General features: G+C 39.1%; 1 protein-coding gene across 2 annotated transcripts; it reads left to right on the top strand.

The window, feature by feature from the left end:
• The first annotated feature begins 3,505 nt into the window (after positions 1–3,505).
• On the top strand, positions 3,506–5,989 carry LOC143218318 (uncharacterized). Of its 2 annotated transcripts, XM_076443448.1 has the most exons (3): positions 3,509–4,088; positions 4,165–4,343; positions 4,669–4,803. In XM_076443448.1, exons 1-3 carry the CDS (start codon positions 3,551–3,553, stop codon positions 4,747–4,749), a joined length of 798 nt encoding a protein of 265 aa, XP_076299563.1. In that variant the 5' UTR covers positions 3,509–3,550; the 3' UTR covers positions 4,750–4,803. The 2 variants fall into 2 exon arrangements, with proteins under 2 accessions (XP_076299562.1, XP_076299563.1); XM_076443447.1 differs by having other exon boundaries at positions 3,506–4,088; positions 4,165–5,989.
• Positions 5,990–24,310: the final 18,321 nt, after the last annotated feature.

Below are 24,310 nucleotides of genomic sequence, written 5' to 3'. Positions count from 1 at the left end.
ACACGTGACTCGAGACGGACTAGGTAATTTGATTGGCAAGATTGTTACGATCACTGCACGATAAATTCTCCTTGAGGGCTTCTTTGGAATTTGGCTCGTAATTTTTCGGATCCCACCATGGTTTCGATAGTCGGATTCTTTTTGACTGCGTTGCGTCCACAATGGCAAACTCCCTTTTTTGCAGTTCCACCGCGTAGTCTCCCGATTTCATTGGCACTGGTTGGTTCGGAAGATTTCGGCATTTTCTGCTGCAACATCCACGATTGTTTCCAGTTCACTTATTACCTCGTTGATTTCGTCTGAATTGATTTCATGGCCTGTGTTGTTTTTCTGGTAACGAGGGCAGCCAATTGTATTTTACAGATGTTCCATTTGAGTAGACACGAGATTTGATTAGAGAGTTATAGGTACAAGTCCAAGGTATAGGAATCTGGAGATTGGATTTGTGAACAGTATCAGGTCAGACATAATTTACTGCAACATCATATTCCCAGAATGCATCGACAATTTAGAGAAAGACAAAAGTAGAGAAACAGCTTGGTAATCATTGGAGAAAAAGACGTATGTGTATCTAAACTATTCTGATAAAATGGTATGTAAGCTTGTTCTATGTTGACCGATTAAATATACTGCAACACATTGCTAACCATATTCTTCGAAACGCTTAATTCAAACGATGTACGTATGCGTTGCAATTATATTATCAGTACTTGTACATATAACAATGCACGGTCTTCGCGAGAACGCAAGAGATGGATGAAGATATCGAGCAGATATCGGGCACAGCCTTACAGATCTCAAGTCTGTGACAGACTGGAATCGTATAATGCCGGCAGATGGCGAGCATTATGCTGTCATTATGTCATTATGGCTCTGAATCTGCTCGATTTTGGACAGCACACCCTGCCAGTATAAAGCGATACCTATTCTAACGCAGATGTATGGCATTCTGCTGGCACTATTAGTATAGTATGTGATAGCACCGCCAAGATACTGTCGGTGCTAATAGTATCTTGTGGTGTAGAGGACAGGTCGCACTAATGTGGTAGATGTTGTTAAAGTAAATTTCTGTTGTACTAATATATGTATAGCAGTTTTCCTTTTTACCGACAAAATTAATATCTATTTGTAGGATTAGGTGATTTGAGGTAAAAATCAACTCTGCGTGTCCTATGCTTGACTCAAAATACGTTCAAACACTTCATTATGATTATTTTTAATATAACAAGATTAATATAACAAAGATCTTATTGTAAACCACCCCCCCCCCTCTCCACCACAAGCGCCCGGGGTGTCAGGTATGCGTAACGCATTTTCACATTAAAAAAGTACAAGTTGCATAGCAAAACACAGAGAATTAAATTCGTGTCCGACGTGGTCGCGAGAGGTCCCGACAAAGATTTGGTAGTTTCATCAGCATGTGATCACAGTATTATAGGTTAATAGGTTGATAATCACATCTAATTTATATCATGGATGGCGAAACATTTACAAACAACGTTAGTTACAAGATCCTCGAACCGATGATTCGTGAGCGTACATGTAATAAGGACAGATTACATGGATTATCTGTGGCAAAAACTGAAAATTAGACCCACTCACGTTAGCGATTATAGACAAGTATACTAACGTTCGGTAACATAGTTTTCGTAGTAACTAGCGATACCATAGTTTGGCGCAAGTATAATTTGCATAGCAAAACACAGAGAATTAAATTCGTGTCCGACGTGGTCGCGAGAGGTCCCGACAAAGATTTGGCAGTTTCATCAGCATGTAATCACAGTATTATACTTTCGATGCAATTTTGGCAGGCGGCGAATTAGTTGTGTACAATGTAACAAAACACTTTTCTACTCTGATTGCCGATGTTTTGCCAAACTGGAAGATAATGAGTTCAACAAAAATCAAAAGAATACTTTCCACGGATCTCGTATTAGAGATAACGCGTTCAACATTATGGTTGTTCCGTTCGTTCAATCATTGCAAAGATGTACGTCGGAAAACAAAGGACATGGCACACCTGGGGATACGAAATACTGGACTAATGGAAGTTGAAGAGTAGAGAATATTAAGCAGACAGCCGTAGGGCAGACGATAAAGAAAAGAACCGATTTGAAACGTAGTAACAGAGCCTTCTTACGGAGCAGGTAAGGATAAGGATAAGGATAAGGATCGAGTACTCTTCAGTACTCTCAGTTATATCGTAGTATTCCTCCACAATGATACGACACAGAGCAGAACATTATAATACCAAGGTAAATCGCTGTAGTCTATCTGCGATATAGTAGGTGCTGGCTCATTGCACTCTCGATCAAATGCCTCATTCAAAGTTCCTCGTTTTGGTGTGGTTGGATGATGTACGAAGAGAGTTTACATTTAAGCTGAATTTGCGAATGTACGCTGGAAGGATTCTGAAAGAGACTTTAGAATGCTTCAAGGCGGGAAATCAATGCTCCGGCTGTTCATGTAAAAACTGTGAAAATACTACGGATTGTGACATTTTACATTTGACGCTGAATTTGCGAATGTACGCAGGAAGTATTCTGAAAGAGACAATCGAAGCACAAGGTTGAACCAACGTTCCTGAGCGTCCTCATAGAGAATAGTTAGCAGAGAGCTGTAGTGCACAAGATAGAGAAAAGAATCTTGAAAATGAAACCAAAATCAAAACAATGACACTCGAGAATCAAAACATTATTTATTGTGTGTGTGTGTGTGCGTGCGTGCGTGCGTGCATGCGTGCGTGCGTGCGTGCGTGCGTGCGTGCGTGCGTGCGTGCGTGCGTGCGTGCGTGCGTGCGTGCGTGCGTGCGTGCGTGCGTGCGTGCGTGCGTGCGTGCGTGCGTGCGTGCGTGCGTGCGTGCGTGCGTGCGTGCGTGCGTGCGTGCGTGCGTGCGTGCGTGCGTGTGTGTGTGTGTGTGTGTGTGTGTGTGTGTGTGTGTGTGTGTGTGTGTGTGTGTGTGTGTGTGTGTGTGTGTGTAATAGGGTGGACCTTATTTTCCACCATCGAAATTTTTATGTGCGACCCTCTAGATTTGTTCCATTTGATAATAAAATAATTTCTGCAAAAGCGGAAGTCGATAGGACAAAGGGAAAGGGTGCCACAATTGACTTGAAGTTTGGAAATTTCACTAGTTTTACTCCAATTCTATCTATAACTCTATTGTAACATTTCAGCTGAAAAAATTATTATTATTTACCAAAAGTATCATTTCTCGGTTATTTAATAACAATATTTACTTATAAGTTTGAATAATTTATTCGAAAGTTTGAACCTTTAGCGTATAAGAGTACAAGAGTACTACAATATGAAATGAAAACCACTGTTACCTGTCAGCAAGGTTTTGCTTGTTGCAGCTACCTGAGAACCTTTTACCTATTCCACTGACCCTCGGAAACTTTCCGTTAGGCCCTTTAGAAGCCTCCCCTCTTTTATGGTTATACCTAAACTCATTTCGTACGTCCATCGACAAGAGAACTCACTTCTCACTGCAGTCTAGGCCGAATCTTCGTAGCACTCGCATTGAAAATACTACAGAGAGTTGAGTAAGATGGAAACAAGGAGCAGTGATCAGTTATTCCTATTAAATCACTTTGAGTCACAAATTGTTGGGGCTAAATTACCAAGCAACGGACAACTTTTACGTGTATTGTTCTATAATATGCGAAAAGTGAACTTAAATCTACGTGAAAGTGCGGCTTTAGTGATGAAAGAAGTAGAAATTTTCTGGGAAAAGGCGAGAATTCCAATAAAAAAAACATCGGATAGTATTAATAAAGTGGAAAAACTATACAACAAATGGCGAACGCTTAATAAAACCGCGAATCGCCAAAATGATCTACAGAGAAAGCGAGAACAAGAATTTATAGATTCATTAGAGGATTTATTCGATATCGCACATGCGAATGCCTTAGAAATGATTTCTGTAGAGGAAGATAAGATATTCCTCCTGCAGCAGAGGGAAAAGAGACGAATCGGTTCGATGGCATCTATTGATCGTAAATTAGTAGAGAAAGAAGAAAGACAAGCAGAGCGGAAGGAACAACAAGAGATGCGGTGGCAACGGGCTCAGGAATCATCGATCAATGGTAATGTTTTGAAGTTATTTCTAATGCTTTCACATTTATATTTTCCAATTATAGCAAATTTATTTTTACGTTATAGATTCAGTACAATTAGAATCAACGTCCACATCCAGTGATGAAGAGACAGAAGTCCCGTTAGCAAGAACCATAGAAATTCTTTCGGACGAGCCTCAGGTACCTGACGGTGATGACACCGAGGCAGAGGACTACAATATACCTGGGCCGAGTAACCCCAAGAAAAGACGAGGAAAGCAGAAGGTTATTACTCCAAAATTAGTAGCTGTTTTAGATTCGTGTAGAATAAGCGACCGTGATGCAATTCGAATTGTTATGGCAACAGCAGAATGTTTAGGTCATGACCTAAATGAATTAATAATAAATAGAACATCTATTCGAAGATATCGACATAATTATCGGTCTGAGCATGCAGCACAGTTGCAAGAAATGTTCGGACAAATTAATCTTAGGGGCATAACTATTCATTGGGATGCTACACTTATACCAGATATAAGCCACAAAAATGTAGAACGATTACCGATAGTTATAAGTTGCGGGGAAATTAAAAAATTATTGGGAATTCCAGTTATACCATCGGGTAGTGGGGCCAATCAAGCGTCGGCAATCTTCTCTAAGACAGAAGAATGGAATTTATCACAGCAAGTAGAAGCCCTTTGTTTTGATACGACCGCAACCAACACCGGCAGAATACAAGGAGCCTGCGTTCTATTGGAACAAAAATTAGAAAAAGAATTATTGTATTTGCCATGCCGTCACCATATTTATGAATTAATTTTACGTGCTGCATTTGATACAAAAATGAAAAAGTCGACGGGTCCAGATGTTCCTCTTTTTAAGAAATTTAAAAATTCTTGGAGTTCAATAAATAAAGACAATTTTAAGCCCGGCGTAGAAGATGAATTTGTACGTCAAAATGTAATAGAGATTGATAAAAAGATTGAAGCGGCAATACACAATTTGCAACAAATTCAACCGAGGGATGATTACAAGGAACTGATAGAACTTATGATAATTTTTCTAGGCGGAACTCCACCTAAAGGTGTTAGATTTAGGATGCCTGGCGCATTCCACCATGCGAGGTGGATGGCTAAGGCTATATATTGCATAAAAATTTATATTTTTAGGAATGAATTTCATTTAAGTAGTGAGAAAAAGTTATGGATACAAAGTATTTGTATTTTTTTAATTAATATATACATACTCGCTTGGGTACGTACCACTGTACCTGCGATAGCACCCCGGTTAGATTTAGAACTATTAAGTGATCTATGGAAATATAAAGAGATTGACGAAACCATAAGTAATGCTACGTTGCAAAAACTGAGCAATCACTTATGGTACTTGTCACCAGAAAATGTGGGATTGTCATTTTTTGATCCACACATTTCTGTAGAAATTAAAAAAAAGATGGTTGAAGCACTCAACAAAGAAGAAGAACAAAATTGTAAAAAATTGGTCATTCCTAGAAAAGATATTAAACTATATATAGATATTACTATGGACAATTTTGTTTCTACACAAACATTGAAATTCTTTTCTAGATTTGATATAAATATAGATTTTATGTCTAAGGACCCAGCATTGTGGGAAGCGGATAATAATTATAAAGCGGCGACAAGAATTGTAGGGAATTTACAAATCGTTAATGATGTAGCTGAACGAGCAGTAAAATTAATGAAAGAGTATTCCGATTGTATTACCAAAGATGAAAACGAGAGACAGGACATTTTACAAATTGTATCAGAGTATAAACAGCGTTACCCTACAGTCGATAAAAAAACATTAAGTCAACATTTATAATAAATACCACCAATATTTATAAACGTATGTATTTATTAATAACAAAATATATTGCAAAAAAATATTGCAATCTTCGTTTAAACAAATTAATTTAATTGTTAATAAATAACTTTTTTTATTACAATTAAAGATATTGGTCTAAAATGACATCTAATAATGAAATAATGTGCTAAAAACTGTTTTTCCTATTTTTAGTGAAATTTAATTTTTTTACATAAACAAAGTCGTTGTGGCACGTCTTCTCATTGCCCGATCGAGTTGATTTTTTACAGGGTTTATTTTTTCACTAAATGGCACAAATTGACGGGGTCGCACCATTAAAATTCCGAAAAAATTTTTTCACCAAGAGTAACTAAGGTCCACCCTAGTGTGTAATCAAAAATGAAATAAATGAATAATCCAAAAATTATTAAGATTTCCTCCTCTCCTACTCTTATGCTTTCAATATTTAAAAAACATTGATATTATATATTGATATTACTATAACAATTCCATGCATATTTACGCGACACCAGCGATCTCTGTTGTAAATTTCGTGAAGCGGCCAATTTAAACTGCGCGAAAGAAACGTTTGTAAGCGCAGAGAGGTATATGTACAGTCGGTCACGAAAATATTCGGACACCACTATAGTTTTGACTATTATAGTCCGTACTTCATAAATTTATGCAATAAAAACAAAAAGAGGTTTCACGTATGTTACTATGCAGTGTGTAGTTAACATAAACATAAGAGATATTTATTTACGATAAGCTATTACATAAATAATAAAAGAAAAATAGAAAGTACGCTCATTTTCATGTCACGAAAATATTCGGACACTTGCTGTACTTCTCAAGTTTCCAGGTTCCAGGAACTGACTGAACCAATGTTTGTAAACATATCATTCATACCATGTACAGGGTATGTTAGAGATCGAATATTTGTCAGTCTTGCTCAAAATTTGTGCAAAATGGGTCGGAAAAGTAAGAACACGTCGTTTGATATGCGACAATTAGTAATTTTTCATCGGGAAAAGGGGAAATCGATTCGCAAAATTGCAGATTTATTAAATATTAGTAAGAGCACAGTATGGGATATTGTGCGACGTTACAAGTATGAAGATAGAATTGAATCTATCCCTCAAAGCGGACGCAAACCGATCCTCAATACTCGTGATAAACGCTCCATAATTAGGAGAATCAAATGTGATCCTCGGATAAGTGCTCCAAAGTTAGCAACTGTGAATTAGATAATGATCGTGGAATATCAGTGCATCCGGAAAACATAAGAAGAGTGTTACGATCAGAGGGCTATAATGGAAGAATAGCTCGAAGAAAGCCGTATATTAACGCGAAAAACAGGATGAAGAGACTGAATTTTGCAGAAAACTATATTTCAAAGGAAAGTCAGTGGTGGGAAGACGTAATTTTCGCGGACGAGTCCAAATTTAATATTTATGGAAGCGATGGAAGAATTAGGGTATGGCGGAAATCGAAAGAAGAATTAAATCCAAGACATTTGCAGCCGACTGTGAAACACGGTGGTGGGTCTGTGATGGTGTGGGGCTGTATTTCGGCCCATGGAGTAGGTGAATTGGTTTTTATCGACGACATCCTCGATAAGAATAGGTATCTGCACATTTTGCAAAACAATTTAAAAAAAAAGTGCTGATAATATGGGACTTCAAAGTGGGATAAAATTTTATCAGGATAACGACCCAAAGCACAAATCGCGTATTGTGCAAGAATTCTTATTCTACACTTGCAAGAATGTTCTCCAGCCACCACCGCTATCGCCAGATTTGAATCCCATTGAAAATTTATGGGATGAATTAGATCGCCGAATTCGAACAACTCCCATAAACACAAAGGACGAACTAAAAAGACGTCTGCAAGAAGAATGGCTACGTGTTGGGCAAGATTATTTAAAAAGAATAATTTGTAATATGCCAACGCGATTACGGCACGTCATAAAACATATGGGATATCCAACAAAATACTAATTTATAAAAACAAGATTTATATATAGTGTTATAAACTTAGTTTTGATAGTGTCCGAATATTTTCGTGACATGAAAATGAGCGTACTTTCCATTTTTCTTTTATTATTTATGTAATAGCTTATCGTAAATAAATATCTCTTATGTTTATGTTAACTACACACTGCATAGTAACATACGTGAAACCTCTTTTTGTTCTTATTGCATAAATTTATGAAGTACGGACTATAATAGTCAAAACTATAGTGGTGTCCGAATATTTTCGTGACCGACTGTATGCAATACTACACGAGTGATAGACAACGTGCTATGAAATCTAATATGATACAAAATAACATTAATAATAACACTGTATTCTAAAGTAAAATCTTAATTCATTATATTTATACCGTAATTAAATATTTAAATCAGTCTCTAAATTTTACCGTACTCTTCAATTCTTAGGATTCCTTAACACCTAATGTCCTCTGCACCCGTGTTCTATAAATACAAAGACGGGAGAGAAAATCTTGAACTCATGTCAGTGTGGTGCAAGTTGTCATCGATTAGTGGATTATGCGATTGTATGCGAGTTTCCGTAGTCCGCGGGGCCTTTCAAAACACGAGGCCGGGTTCCGGCGAACGCGCTGAACCTGCCTCGCGCCGGCCCTGAAATTAGATATCTATATATATTGTCCACAATTATATATTATTTTCATTTACACAGGAAGCAAGGTAAGTACAATTAAATTTTTTCAACTATTGGCGATATCTTATTTTCATCACGAGAAGTTGAAAAATTCATTGATGAGAAGTAAGTTAAAAAGATAGATGAAATACACTTACCTTCCTTCCTGTACAAATAAAAATATAATTATGGACAATAGATATCAAATTAAAATTACATTACAGTGTCACGCACAGCCTACGAGGAGTGTCTGCGACAATCATCTATTTTTTTTCTTACCATTTATGATATATGATTCCAGATTTATGATATTAATATTTTCTTTCAATGTTCATGCATTTCAGAGTCGACAAAGTTTAAAAATGAATGCACAGTTGCCTGGCAAAGTCGGTACAAAGAAGCCCTACAACCCCCCCCCCCCCCACAACCGACGAACTCCAGGCATTCCTGGAGAATGACTTGGTTCAGGAGCAGGGATGCGAATCCGAACCCGTACCTGGTTCGGGTTTTGTAACCCGAGTAACCCGCCTAACCCGGTTACAGAAGTCTCCTGTAGTTCGGAAACGAGTTCGGAAAAAAGCGAAGAACTATATCTCACATCAGTTTCATCAAAATCGGCTTGTACCAACTGAAAATGTTCCCTTGTCAGAATGCTTTGTTAGGACCGAAGCACTTCGTTATTTTATTGCCTGCTACGGCTACCATCCGAAATTCAACGACTGTCCGCTCGACAGTATGCTGTATTGAAACCGAAATAATGCCAAAATGGAAAAAACCGAAATAGTTAAAACTCCCTAGGGTAAGGTCTAATAACAATAACTTAATATTGCCTGCTACGGCCACCATCCGAAATTTAACGACTGTCCGCTCGACAGTATGCTGTATTGAAACCGAAATAATGCCAAAATGGAAAAAATCGAAATAGTTAACACTCGCAAGGGTAAACTCTAATAACAATAACGTAATAAATAGTAAAAGGTAAAATGTCGCTTCGTAAAACCGGTAAAGCCCACCGCGCCTCCACCCTCCACTGGCTCTGACAATGTATGTACCGTTGTCCGCAATAAAACGTTAAACCGAAGACCTTCCAGAGTAATCCCCAATTAAGTGATTTTCAGACATCATTTGTAGGTCCCAGGTTCTTAAATACAAACCAACGGTTTATGCGTCACGTTAATGGAGGAAAAAACCAATGTCTTCTTAGTGGAAGAGGAAATTGAGGCCCACGAGGGCTAACCGTGTGGCCGTGGCCAACGTTAAAGAAAAGGATGTTTATGCGAATGCATATTTTTATAAAAAATTGGTAGGCAAATGGGACCTGGACAGAAATTTATGTTGTAACAGACCTGCACCGGGCAGGCCTGTTACTAACAGGGATTCATACCGGTATAATACCGGTATAATACCGGTACACAAAATAACGGTATTATACCGGTATTACCCCAATAACCTTTATAGAAACCGAAATACCGGTATGACACCATACCGGTAAATGGAAATACCGGTATATTTCAAGAACTTATACCGGTATTATACCGGTGTTTTCGGTTGTATGTTGTACCGAAATACCGGTATGATACTATTTGAAAGTACCGATATATTTTCTCATATTTGCCGGTAATTTTTTTAATTTTCTTATTTTATTTAACAACAACAGACGTCTTGCGACAACGAACAAGCGATACCGTAACGACGCATGGAGACCGCCGCGCTGCGGAGCGCGGAAGGCGGAAATAATTGAATACGCGGCAAGGCCAAAGGCACGTAGGATTTTTGTTTTAATAAAGCAATCTTTCATTTTGTCATTAGCCATAACGAACGACATACGTTTTCTCAGATCCCTCACTACCTCCATTTTTCCTCCGTATATACCACTTTTTCGATATCGGAACGTTATCCGTTATTGTATATATTTAATACTTTATACTTACTTTTTTTAGTGTTGATATTAGAATATTTCTTATTCATTATAGTTCATTAGTGCGTTATTTTAGTTCGGTTTTAGTTTTTTTGCATTAATCTTAGTACAATTAGAGTCAGAGTCAGTGTAAGAAATGGGTCGAAGGAAGATAAATGCTGTTTTTGAATACTTCGAGTATAATTCATCGCAAAATAAATCGACATGCATAATTAATGAGTGTGGTCACGAAATTACAGTAAGTAGTCGTAAATATAGTTACTCCCAGTCGTATTTATACACTGCATCCCGACTTCTTTATTATGGCTGAAAATTGGAATACTCTACATGGTGAATAAAAAGTAATGGTCATACGTCCTAGGGGTGAATCTACACCTCTTACATCAACAAATAGTTATTGATATATTAGCTGTTAATGTTTTTACAAAATTTGATTGTGTGGAATTATACGTATAGATAAAAGCCTACTACTACAGTCCACACGTCCGTGTCGATGAGACAGAACATGATCGTGTGCGTGCCTCGAGTAAACGAAAGGGACATTCGTTGCTAGGCCCGTACCAAGCTCGAGGCACGCACACGATCATGTTCTGTCTCATCGACACGGACGTGTGGACTGTAGTAGGCTTTTGTCTATACGTATAATTCTACACAATCAAATTTTGCAAGAACTTTAGCAGCTCATATCTCAATAACTATTTGTTTGCGACACATGTGGCTCCTTTCAAACATTTTCTCTTTTCGATGAGTAGAAAGCGTTGATGTAAAAAAAAACTTTAACAACAATTTCCTTTGTTACAAACAATTTTGAGACAAGTTTCTCTTACAAATGTCCACCGATCCAGAGGTGTAGATTCACCCCTAGGACGGATGACCATTACTTTTTATACACCCTGTACATATTCGTTTACATACTACGATACTACATTTTATGTGTACTTTTAGGGAAATCATGGTACTAACCTCCAGTCGCATTTGTCTTCAACGCATCCGACTGAATTTACGTTAGTCATGCTACGTAATAGAAAACGGAAACATGATGAAACGACAACGTCGCAGACAGATACTAGCAGCTCTCTCAACAATAATAATAACAAACGCACTAGAGAAAAGCTATTGGATAACTGTGTCAACTTAGTTACCGTTCACGGCCGACCCTTTAGTTTAATAAACGATACTGCATTTCAAGATATTATTAAAATGATACCGTCGATTTCACGTTCACCCATATCATCGCAAGAAGTACGAAATGCTGTAAAAATTAAGGCAAACTTGTTTAGAGATATGCTGAATAAAAAATTAAACGGCAAATTACTATCACTAAATGTAGATACTGCGACTTGCATGGATCGCTCATTTTTGGGGATCAATGTGCAATATCTAGATGGAGTAAAAATTGTTTTAAATACCTTAGCGGTAAAAGAAATATATAATAGTCATACCGCTGTAAATATACAGAGAATTTTAAAAGACGTACTCCTCGCTTATGGAATATCTGTAAAACAGATTTATTCAATAACAACCGATAACGGCTCCAACATGATCAAACTTGTAAGACTGGTAGAAAATGATCAAGAAGATTTCGAATGCTATGACATTGAAGACAACAGTGATAGCGAAAATTCAAACTCTTTGTCTATGGATGAACTACGCGGGACTCGAAATAACGAGGAATTTCAATTGTCATTATCAGATGACGAAGATACAATTTCAAATGAAAGGGATGAAACTATTGAAAAATACCGGGCTCGATCAGTACGATGTGCAGCTCATACATTGCAGCTAGCTGTGACAGACGTATTAAAGGATAGTGATATTGCTGCAATAATAACCAACGCAAGGAGGGTTTGTAAGAAATTGCGGACACCAGTTTTCAAAAGCTTGTTAAAAGCACTGCAAAAGAAAAAACCAATCATAGATTGTCCTACGCGTTGGCATTCTACATTAGACATGCTAGAAGCCCTCTTGGAACTAAGAGAATGTTGCAATACAAGTAACGATCATTATTTGCATCCACTGACGTGGATAGAAATAGGCGACATAGTGCGTTCTTTGCTTCCAGCTCGCATCGCAACCAAAAGACTACAAGAGGAGCAACTTCTCATTGGGGATTTTTATAAAATATGGTCGCAATGCATATTGGAAACATCGACTATAAAAACTGAATTAGCAGAGAAACTCGTCACAGCCATGAAACTTCGAGAGAAGAATTTATTTGATAATGATGTTTTCTTGGCAGGTATGTATATTCCGTAATGTACAATTTAACATAGCTCTAAATCAATAGTATAAGGTATTGTATAAGGCAATGGTCATCACGATGTTTTTTTCGTAGGTATGTTTCTCGATGTGCGGTTCAACATAGTATTGAATCAAGAGCAAATTGTGCGAGCTAAAACTCATCTTGCAAGTACTTGGGAACACAAACAAAAACTGCATAAAGAATGCAGATTATCATTTAATAACACACCAAGTACTTCAACTGCAGACGAAGATGAAGTTGACGTTGACGGTGTCGAAAAAATGTTACGAGATTTAGAGCGTACTAGAAGGCGTAGTTGCGATAATCATACCGTACAGATTATGAATATATTGGGGAGATTCGAAGAGCATCCACGATTGGATTCTAAAAAGAAAATTTTGGATTTTTGGGATAACCAAAAATCCCAAATGCCAGAATTATATTCTTTAGTACAAGTTGCTTTAGCAGTACCGCCAACACAAGTTAGTGTTGAAAGCAGGGATTCATACCGGTATAATACCGGTATAATAACGGTATACAAAATAACGGTATTATACCGGTATTACTCCAATAACCTTTATAGAAACCGAAATACCGGTATGACACCATACCGGTAAATGGAAATACCGGTATATTTCAAGAACTTATACCGGTATTATACCGGTATTATACCGGTATTTTCGGTTGTATGTTGTACCGAAATACCGGTATGATACTATTTGAAAGTACCGATATATTTTCTCATATTTGCCGGTAATTTTTTTAATTTTCTTATTTTATTTAACAACAACAGACGTCTTGCGACAACGTTTTTTTTTACATCAACGCTTTCTACTCATCGAAAAGAGAAAATGTTTGAAAGGAGCCACATGTGTCGCAAACAAATAGTTATTGAGATATGAGCTGCTAAAGTTCTTGCAAAATTTGATTGTGTAGAATTATACGTATAGACAAAAGCCTACTACAGTCCACACGTCCGTGTCGATGAGACAGAACATGATCGTGTGCGTGCCTCGAGCTTGGTACGGGCCTAGCAACGAATGTCCCTTTCGTTTACTCGAGGCACGCACACGATCATGTTCTGTCTCATCGACACGGACGTGTGGACTGTAGTAGTAGGCTTTTATCTATACGTATAATTCCACACAATCAAATTTTGTAAAAACATTAACAGCTAATATATCAATAACTATTTGTTGATGTAAGAGGTGTAGATTCACCCCTAGGACGTATGACCATTACTTTTTATTCACCATGTAGAGTATTCCAATTTTCAGCCATAATAAAGAAGTCGGGATGCAGTGTATAAATACGACTGGGAGTAACTATATTTACGACTACTTACTGTAATTTCGTGACCACACTCATTAATTATGCATGTCGATTTATTTTGCGATGAATTATACTCGAAGTATTCAAAAACAGCATTTATCTTCCTTCGACCCATTTCTTACACTGACTCTGACTCTAATTGTACTAAGATTAATGCAAAAAAACTAAAACCGAACTAAAATAACGCACTAATGAACTATAATGAATAAGAAATATTCTAATATCAACACTAAAAAAAGTAAGTATAAAGTATTAAATATATACAATAACGGATAACGTTCCGATATCGAAAAAGTGGTATATACGGAGGAAAAATGGAGGTGGTGAGGGATCTGAGAAAACGTATGTCGTTCGTTATGGCTAATGACAAAATGAAAGATTGCTTTATTAAAACAAAAATCCTACGTGCCTTTGGCCTTGCCGCGTATTCAATTATTTCCGCCTTCCGCGCTCCGCAGCGCGGCGGTCTCCGTGCGTCGTTACGGTATCGCTTGTTCGTTGTCGCAAGACGTCTGTTGTTGTTAAATAAAATAAGAAAATTAAAAAAATTACCGGCAAATATGAGAAAATATATCGGTACTTTCAAATAGTATCATACCGGTATTTCGGTACAACATACATTTCGGTTTCTATAAAGGTTATTGGGGTAATACCGGTATAATACCGTTATTTTGTGTACCGGTATTATACCGGTATTATACCGGTATGAATCCCTGGTTACTAACGGAATCAAGTATCAAGGCGCGCCGAGTCAAACCGAACCGGGCCGAACTAGACCGAGCAGAACCGTCGCGCAGCACCGATATATGCCCCGCGCCGCGCGACCACCGCGCCACGAAACCGATACCGATGGGAACGAGTCGACAGTTTTTCCCACGCGCGTGAGAACGTTCTAGAACATTCGCGAAGTTCAGCACCGCACCGACACCCGCATCACCGAACGATCAACTATAAAAGCGGCTACGCAACCGCGGGAGCACCTTCTTAGTTGAGACGAGACTCAGATCGGATCGTTCCCGTTAATATTCCTATAAGTATCTCTTCCGGTGAAGAACTACGTTCCACCAAACAGAATACGGCGTACCGCCATCTTGTCAACCTACGTCCTGTTCCATGGAGACATTTCACCGGTGACGAACAACGTTCCGCCGAGGCAGGATACGGCGTACCGCCACCCTGAAGGGCCAAGGTGCACCACCAGCCTTCTCGTCAAGACGTACCGTCCACGAGAACGACCGACGAGCACGATGAACCATCACTCGTCGCCGTAGAACCGCCTGAGAGGACGTAAACGCACGGTGAACCACCACGTTGAAATCCGACCGACCCGACTCAGGCAGGGAGCCCTCCTCCCTTCCCGAAAACGTCCTGTTCCCGTAGCATAGCCAGAGCACGACGTACCGTCACTCTTTTCGCCAAGGTGTACCACCAGCGAGCTTGTTAAGGGTGCGCCTACAGTGCATCCTACGACCGACAGACATGGTGACGTCAGAGCCGTCTGGCAGACATTTCAAATGTGTGGGTAGGCCCAGGTAGGCCTGTCTGTGAGGCCCTTCTAGTTTCGTCCTGCATCAACCGACAGGACGGCCCTCGCGCCATATATTTCGGTGCAGCGTTCACTTCAAATAATTTTCATGTCGCCAATTTTGAAGTATCCGTATTTTTAAAAACGGGTCCGTAAAGAGGACACTTGGGGCTATATTATCATTATTTTTATTTTTTTTATTTTCTGGTGCTTTCATAGCAATGCACCTCTTTAAAACAATTGCAAAATAAACTATGAAAACAAATATTTTCTGAACTGAAATAATTTTTATTAAATACTCTGATGGTTTCACTATGAGTACCCAAAACTAAGTTTCATCAATTTGCTAGTTTAGCCGTTATAATTTAATTAAAAACTTGTGACACACACCTCATATTACACGTCCGTAAAACCAACAGTTTTCAAGATTTCAAAGTATTCTTTGAGATACGTCTATATTTTGCTAAAGACTGCAACATATTCAAATTTGAACAAAATTCGAAACAGTAGTCCTATCTCGCATGGAAAGATTCATGTGCACTAATTGTATATAGATTAACTCTCATGGAAGTATGGATACTCGAAAATAATTAAAAATTAAAACAATTAGAAGAAACTGCGATTTACATAGATCAATCGTAAGCAAAAAAATTCAAATTGCAATTTTTGAGAGAAAAGCTCTCTTAAATCCATTTAGTTCGTTATTACTTTATTGTTGGAGTCACGAAGAAAGACTCAGACATCTCCCTATACCTTGTGACGTGGCAGTTTTGCCAACGTCACCCGATGCCGTTTATCGGAAGACCGGGTCACCCTCTGGCAGCCTAATACGCGAGAGGCGCCGTGGCGAGCGCTCGCCCTGGGTGCGAACGAGACCCATGGGCGAGTTCTAATATTTTTGAGCGTCGCGCCAATTGCGCGACGCGTATCTGCAGGACCGTAGTCGGGCCCCAGGGGGGGACCCGAAGCACCTCTCCCGCAGAGGAATGCACAGAGACCGGCGCCGGCGACAATTACAACACCGCGAGGAAAGAGGAATCGACGGGGCACAGGAAAATCAACCTGGAGGCGCCGACAAGGGCGGACGATGCCAAGCAAGGAATCTCAGCTGTCTTGCCGTCGCCTCATCCGGAGAGAAACCGGATCGCTGCCGGATTGGCTCCTGTCGACCACCTCTGCGGGAAGCAGCCAATACCTACGCGACGCTGCCGGAGAACCACCGAATCGCCGAGCGCTAGGGACCGTCACGCAGGGCTAGGCCCTGTCCGAAAATCTATCCGCGATAGGTCGAACTGCGTGCGGGGGGATTAGAGCGACAAGGGGGGGACGCTTCTCTTCCGCGTTCCCGAGACACGCAGCGAAGGTTCACTTCTTCGTTGGCTCGGACTAGAGATAGTCGCGAATATCCGAACTAAATTATTGCGTAATTGTATTGTACTTTGCGTTAGTGAAAGTTGAAGCTGCCGGAATAGAGGGACGAGAACGTGCGAACATCCATCGTTGCCCTAGGTAAGCTTCTGCCAGTTCTCTTTACGATAAAGTGATCTTTCTCGCGTTGGCTCGGTAGTGTGTCGTGTCCGCGAGCGCGTTGTCGAATCACCGACGTGGCTCCATAGCTGCCAGTATTTGTGAAGGATAAAATTCCATTCGCTAACGGGAGGAACCCGTCGGTCAACGGACGTGCGAAGAGAATATATTTCGCGGGCGTTATTAGTCTCCACAAAGGTCAGACGTAGGGATCCGCGATATCTGGACCTAGGTAGGCGCGGTGACGGTGTTAGCGTGAGACGAGCCACAATTCTTTTAGTGAACTTCGCACGCCGTTGTCGTATTCACGCGAACCTCGAGTCGTCCCACGGTGCGACGCCGCCACGTGCTCTCGTCGTATTTCCGCGACTTGTTCTGCCGACGAGAAGCTAATAATAACGCGTATTCCATCCGAATTCGGGCGTAGAACGCGAAGATCGGGAGCGCCGACATTAACATCATGTGCTGCCGGATTCGTAGCGTATAGAAAAGGACCCGGAAAGGTCGGAGCGCGCGTACAACGAGTTGTCGTTGCCGAACACCTGTTACGCGTCGGTTAACCTCGAAACGCTGCCGGTCGCTGCCGGCTGCGTCATTATAACATCGGAATAATAAACGGTGTTAACCAAGATCGTACGAGAGTGTTTATTGCGTGAGAAACCTTCCCGCCGCGGGGAATGCCTCGTGTTCGACCCGCGTAGGACCCTGCGACCATTAGTGGACATCTTCGCGTAATTTCGATTGTCGCAGGCTCGTATGTCGGTCTCTCTCGGTGATTATTAGCGACTTTCGCGTGGCACCTTCTGTGCCTGGCGCCCGAACTTCACGTAAGAAACCTTGAGAGACGACGAGCCTGCGTACAATTTTTGTCCCGAGTGGACCACGTTTCGCGCGGCCGAACGTGGCCCGGCGGTAACGCTTGTAAATACTCGGTGTCGCTATCGTTTCGTGAGAAACGAGAAACGACGTGACAACCTCAATAGCAATTATGTGCTATAAACCTTGCAGACCTCCACGGTCAGTTTTGGGCTGCAGCTAATCATCTTGGGGTTTCCCGTCAAACCCGCACACCATGTGCAGTGACTCTTTTATCTGTCTTCCACTTGGAAGACACTTTTGGCCAAGTTGAGATGGGACACCTTTCATGTAGTGAAAAAACATTTTCAATTTGTTTATGTCCAACAAGTAGTCCAATACAATGCCCGTACGAAGCGATAGCGGAACAGCAGTGGGTTCAAAGTTGTGCAGAATTACAATTGAATTACTCGAGGAATCGAAATTATTAGGCCGAAAAGAAAATTCTTGCAGTTTTAATTAAAATCAAAATAACAAAAACCGTAAGGACTTTCTCTCCGACCTAATACAAACTAATTGATTACATTGTAATTCAGTCATATTGTAATTTATAATTCATATCTTCATTCAATTAAAGTTCAATGTAATTCGTAATTGCAATTGGAGTACAATTATAAAATAGCGGTACGTATTGTGAAGGAGGACGAGGAATAGAAACTACACCGCATGGACAGCAAACAAGAGCATATGAAAGAAAAACATAAAAATATATCCGCACTTCTTCAAAGATCTGGACTATAATTTGAAGGACTGTATTTTAATGTAATATGTAATTCAGTGATGATGTAGCTGAATTACTATATAATTGAAATACAATGTAATTCAATTGTGTAATTGAATTAGCAAAACTCTGAGAGGGTTTGATATTAAACCGTTACCGCACACTACTACACGATTGTAGGGGGTGGCAAGGCGCCATCTCGTATGGGTCCGAATTGGCGATATTGTATTGATGCGAGCGTGAGAAGAAGGTTCCTAAATAGGCAGGACTACGGTGACGTGTCTCTAGGTACGATGCGCGCCCGATTGGATCAGAGCAGAGGAGGCAGACCTCGTTTTACACGCATTTTCGGCTGTCGACGAAATATTGGCTACAGCGGCCACACATGCCATGTAGAGTGCAACCTCGAAGTCAAAGCATTGGGACTACGGGCGCGGCTGTGGTGGGGATAGGCAGACCTAGCGATCATAGGCTCGATTTGTTTATGTGCCGTTCCTGGGGCTGTTCTCTATGGAGAGGTTTATGACAGATCATTACTATTGAGCTGGAAGTCGACACTTTCTCGGACAACACGTGTTGACTTGTGTTAACTTGAAATTACTTTACAGTAAAAGATTATGAACAGGACGCGCTAAAAACAGCTTTCTGAAAAATAGCTTCGCTGTCGATAGCCCAATAATGACCCGACCATTTGCATGCCCAATGTTTTATAGCCGCTACGCTATCGTACGTCGCACAGTGGTGCAAAATCCCCAAGACATGGCAATAATTCGTTTATTATGTCATTTTTAAAAATCTATGTGTATTGAAATACATTACAGTATTAATGCATCGATCATAGATTGTAATAGAACCTAACCCAAACACTGACATTGGAAAGAACTGTGACATACATTTGAAGGAAAAAATTTTGTCTCATTTCTTTGTTGTTTTTGTGTATATGCACTCCTTGATTTTCGAAAGTTTCATAGTGTAGATACTATTCAGTGCGGTGAGTACATTACTTTAAATTATAAAAAATATAAAGCTAATTATTAATTTTTTGTATGTTATTGAGTCTCCGAGTCCCACCGATTTTTATTTGTTTATAATCCAAAAGTTCGCGACTTTTTGTGACTTTCCGACAAAATAAAGTCACGATGGTTTTGGAAAGAGCGAGGTAAACGATTATTTCGAATCCACATTTATTAAGATTAAGATTTTTAAAACTAAGAAAATATGAAAACACTGTCCGAATACCCAAAGTCACAAGTTTTTCATTAAATTATAACCTAACCTAACCATAAGAATATTTAATAAAAATGATTTCAGTTGAAAAAATATTTATTTTCATAGTTTATTTTGCAATTGTTTTAAACAGATCCATAGCTATCATAGCACCAGAAAATTGAAAAAAAAATTATGATAATATAGCCCCAAGTGTCCTCTTTACGACCCCGTTTTTAAAAATACGGATACTTCAAAATTGGCGACATGAAAATTATTGGAAGTGAACGCTGTTCCGTCCTACGCCGGACGAAAATCAAAATTATTTGATTTTCCTCCTACGTCGTCAGACGTCGAGGCCCCATGGGGTTTGTCCATTGTTACCCTTCTCGAAGTACCTGAAAAAGGTTCGGCTCCCCGTGATTTTGACCATTTCGCCAGACGACGGGCCCACTGTAAGCACATTTTCCGGCAAAGTCGGCCGTACTGGCACCAACACATGCCTCTCGAGGCGCTCGAAACTCTCGTCTGTGTGGTCGGTTGTAGGACGAAGGACGAATACGGCTCCACTGTAGGCGCACCCTAAGGGTACGATCACAGTGGGTCCTACATCAGACAGACTTGGTGACGTCAGAGCCGTCTGGCAGACATTTCAAATGTGTGGGTAGGCCCAGGTAGGCCCGTCTGTGAGACCCTTCTAGTTTCGTCCTGCATCGAACGACAGGACGGCCCTCGTTATGGAAACTCGGAGTTTATTGTACCAGCATTTGCTGGCCGTTCCCGGGGTTGTTCTCTATGGAGAGGTTTATGACAGGTCATTACTATTGAGCTGGAAGTCGGCACTTTCTCGGACAACACGAGTTGTACTTTACTTAACTCAGTTTGCGACATTTTTAACTTTCCGATAAATAAGGTCACTATCGTTTTGAAAACAGCGAGATAAACGATTTTCTTGAATCCATATTTATTAAGCTTAACATTTTTAAAACTAAGAAAATGAAAACACTATCCGGATGTGGCGTGTTTCAGTTTTTTTCAAAAATCAGACGATCAATGAAATGATAATTAAAATGAACAACAATTAAAGAAAATAATTCTGCTTACGATTGATCTAAAAATCGCAGTATCTTATATAATTCTTTTAGTTTTTAATTATTCTCGAGTATCCATACTTCCGTGAACGTTGATCTACATACAATTAATGCACATGTATCATTCCATGCAAAATAGGACTCCTGTTTCGAATTTTGTTCACATTTGGATATGTTGCAGTCTTTAGTAAAATATGAACGTATCTCAAAGAGAATTCTTCGAAATCTTGAAAATTGATGGTTCTACGCGGACGTGGAATATGAGGTGTCACAACTTTTTCATTAAATTATAACGGCCAAACTAACAAAACAATGACAATTTTAGTTTTGGGTGCGCATAGTGAAACCATAAGAGTGTTTAATAAAAATTATTTCAGTTGAAAAAATATTTATTTTCATAGTTTATTTTGCAATTGTTTTTTAAACAGGCGCATTGCTATCATACCGCCAGGAAATTGGAAAAATAAAAATAATGATAATATAGCCCCAAGTGTCCACTTTGCGGACCCGTTTTTAAAAATACTGATACTTCAAAATTGGCGACATAAAAGATTGACCAGTGAAATTTGAAGGAAATTTAATGCTCTTTCCAAAAATGGAAGACAAAAGTTCATAGGACCCACAGTTTTTGAGTAATAGGCGAAAAACCAAAACAAGATAATAAAAATCGTGGTTTTTTCCCCCTCCCCAAGTTAGCACAGGGTCCTCGAGGTCGAAAACTGAGATTCAACACCCCAGAGTACCCCTAAATGACGTGTCAAAATTTCATTAAGTTCGGAATATTTTCCAGGTAAAAGTACCTGGCGACTGAACTAATTCGTGCTTCAATGTTGACGATAGCTGATCGATGGTGTTCGCATGCGTTCTATGTCTTCTAGCTGATATGTTCGTCGTTGAAGCATGCAAATACACTGCTGTGCAAAAGAAAGAAGCACCCAGTATCATTGTAAGATATAGTGACAAACAATATCTTTATGTAGAAATTGTATTGTATTAATTTATTGCAATAAAACATATTCTCAGATCTATTCAATTAAACAGCGGAATCCTTTTTTAAAACCTACTGTGTCCTTATTTAATTTTTTACGCTTTTATATTAAATATGGCCGGGTGCTTCTTTCTTTTGCATAGGTAGTAGTGTATGTCGTTGCCAGACGATTGAAAATTGCTTGATCGCGGCCTATTACATATGTATGTATTCCTGCTCGGACATAGACATGCTCGTTTCCATAAACTTTCCAATTAACTAGGAGTGCGCGGGTTCCCGAAATTTACGGGAACCCGACAGTCGAGTCGAGCCGGAGAAAGTCGAGCGAGCTCGAGCGAGTACTCGAGACATCTGAATGTTCGAGTAGCTTGATCGCATCGGGTAGCTTGATCGCATCGGGTAGCTTGATCGCATCGGGTAGCTTGATCGCATCGGGTAGCTTGATCGCATCGGGTACTTGATCGCGTCGGATGCTTGATCGTCACGGATAGCCGGAGACATTCGGATTACATTATTACATAGATTAGCCAAACTCGGACGCGATCTTTTTATACTCGTGATTAAACATACGATTCGTAATTCGCACTAATGCGGTCCTGAATTATGTACTCGGTTTTATAAGACGAAATATACAAAAAAAATATATATATTTCGGTTGTGGATTTCGGTTTCGGCTATGATTCTGATGATTTCGATGATTTTTTATAATGTTATACAAATCAACATTTTGAACAAATAATTACAAAAATTTGTATTATTATGTATTATTAAACTATTATCTATTATTATTCTTTATTTGAACAATTTTTTAAATAAGTAATCTTTTATAATATTTTTAAATAAGTAATCTTTTATAATATTTTTACAAGAACGCTAACAGTCGAATGATTTTAATAGCTTTGTTCACGCGACAGAAACGTGCAATTTCCGCACGTCGTTTGGTTTAGCCTTTCCTTTGTTTTGACGGTTAAAACGACTTTGTTGCATTTCAGATTATTGAGATACGGCTAATGTCCGATACTAGGTGCCGTCCGGGGCTAGGGAACTCCCCCTATATAAATATTGTATATATATATATGTATATATATATATATTACAGATATTTATTTATTTAAATAATCGTTTTGACAATAAATTCTTATTGAAACAATAATTCAAATAATGTAAAATAAACAAGTTTCTATACATTATAAAAATTTATTTAAATAATTGTTTAAATAATAAATACGTATTTAAATAATAAGTATATAAATAAAATTGTAAATATTATAAAAGATTACTTATTTAAAAAATTGTTCAAATAAAGAATAATAATAGATAATAGTTTAATAATACATAATAATACAAATTTTTGTAATTATTTGTTCAAAATGTTGATTTGTATAACATTATAAAAAATCATCGAAATCATCAGAATCATAGCCGAAACCGAAATCCACAACCGAAATATATATATTTTTTTTTGTATATTTCGTCTTATAAAACTGAGTACATAATTCAGGATCGCATTAGTGCGAATTACGAATCGTATGTTTAATCACGAGTATAAAAAGATCGCGTCCGAGTTTGGCTAATCTATGTAATAATGTAATCCGAATGTCTCCGGCTATCTGTGACGATCAAGCATCCGACGCGATCAAGCTACCCGATGCGATCAAGCTACCCGATGCGATCAAGCTACTCGATGCGATCAAGCTACTCGAACATTCAGATGTCTCGAGTACTCGCTCGAGCTCGCTCGACTTTCTCTGGCTCGACCCGAACCCGTATATGCGGGAACCCGCGCATTCCTACAATTAACCGATGCGATGGTGCACGCTGTGCATGACGAATACCGCCCGATTTAATGTAACGATTGCACTCGGTTTACGCAAATTCATTTCCAGGAAATACATACACAGTGAGTGTACGACGTGTTTGCACACTTTTTAAACACGAATAACTTTTTCAAAACTCGACCCAATCGACCCCGATTGTAGAATCAAAGATATCCTTCGTCTGAATATTCACAAATCTCCGTCCGAGATTTGCAAAAACGTCTTACCCTGTCAACCGTCACAATCAAAATCTGATCAATCAACATCAGGAAGCCAAAATCAATAACCGTAACGATGTCGCGTCGTTATTGTTCCTAATATTTACATTCAGCAGAGTTCACGACGGCATCACCACCCTACATACAATAATAATCAAAATTAATTAATATTAATTTAACAACCTTTGTTTTAAGATGGTAGTGCAGCAAGTCGAGCAGAAGTTGGAGTAAGTAACACATTGTTACATGTAATCGTTAGTATGTAATAATTGTAATTAATGTACAAATTTTTCCACAACCAACAGGGGACTAGATCGGACA

The sequence above is a fragment of the Lasioglossum baleicum genome, chromosome 19 (assembly GCF_051020765.1).
Source record: "Lasioglossum baleicum chromosome 19, iyLasBale1, whole genome shotgun sequence".
Taxonomy (NCBI): Eukaryota; Metazoa; Arthropoda; class Insecta; order Hymenoptera; family Halictidae; genus Lasioglossum; species Lasioglossum baleicum.
The sequence above is the reverse complement of the archived record's forward strand: the minus strand, read 5'-3'. Positions and strand labels throughout refer to the sequence as shown.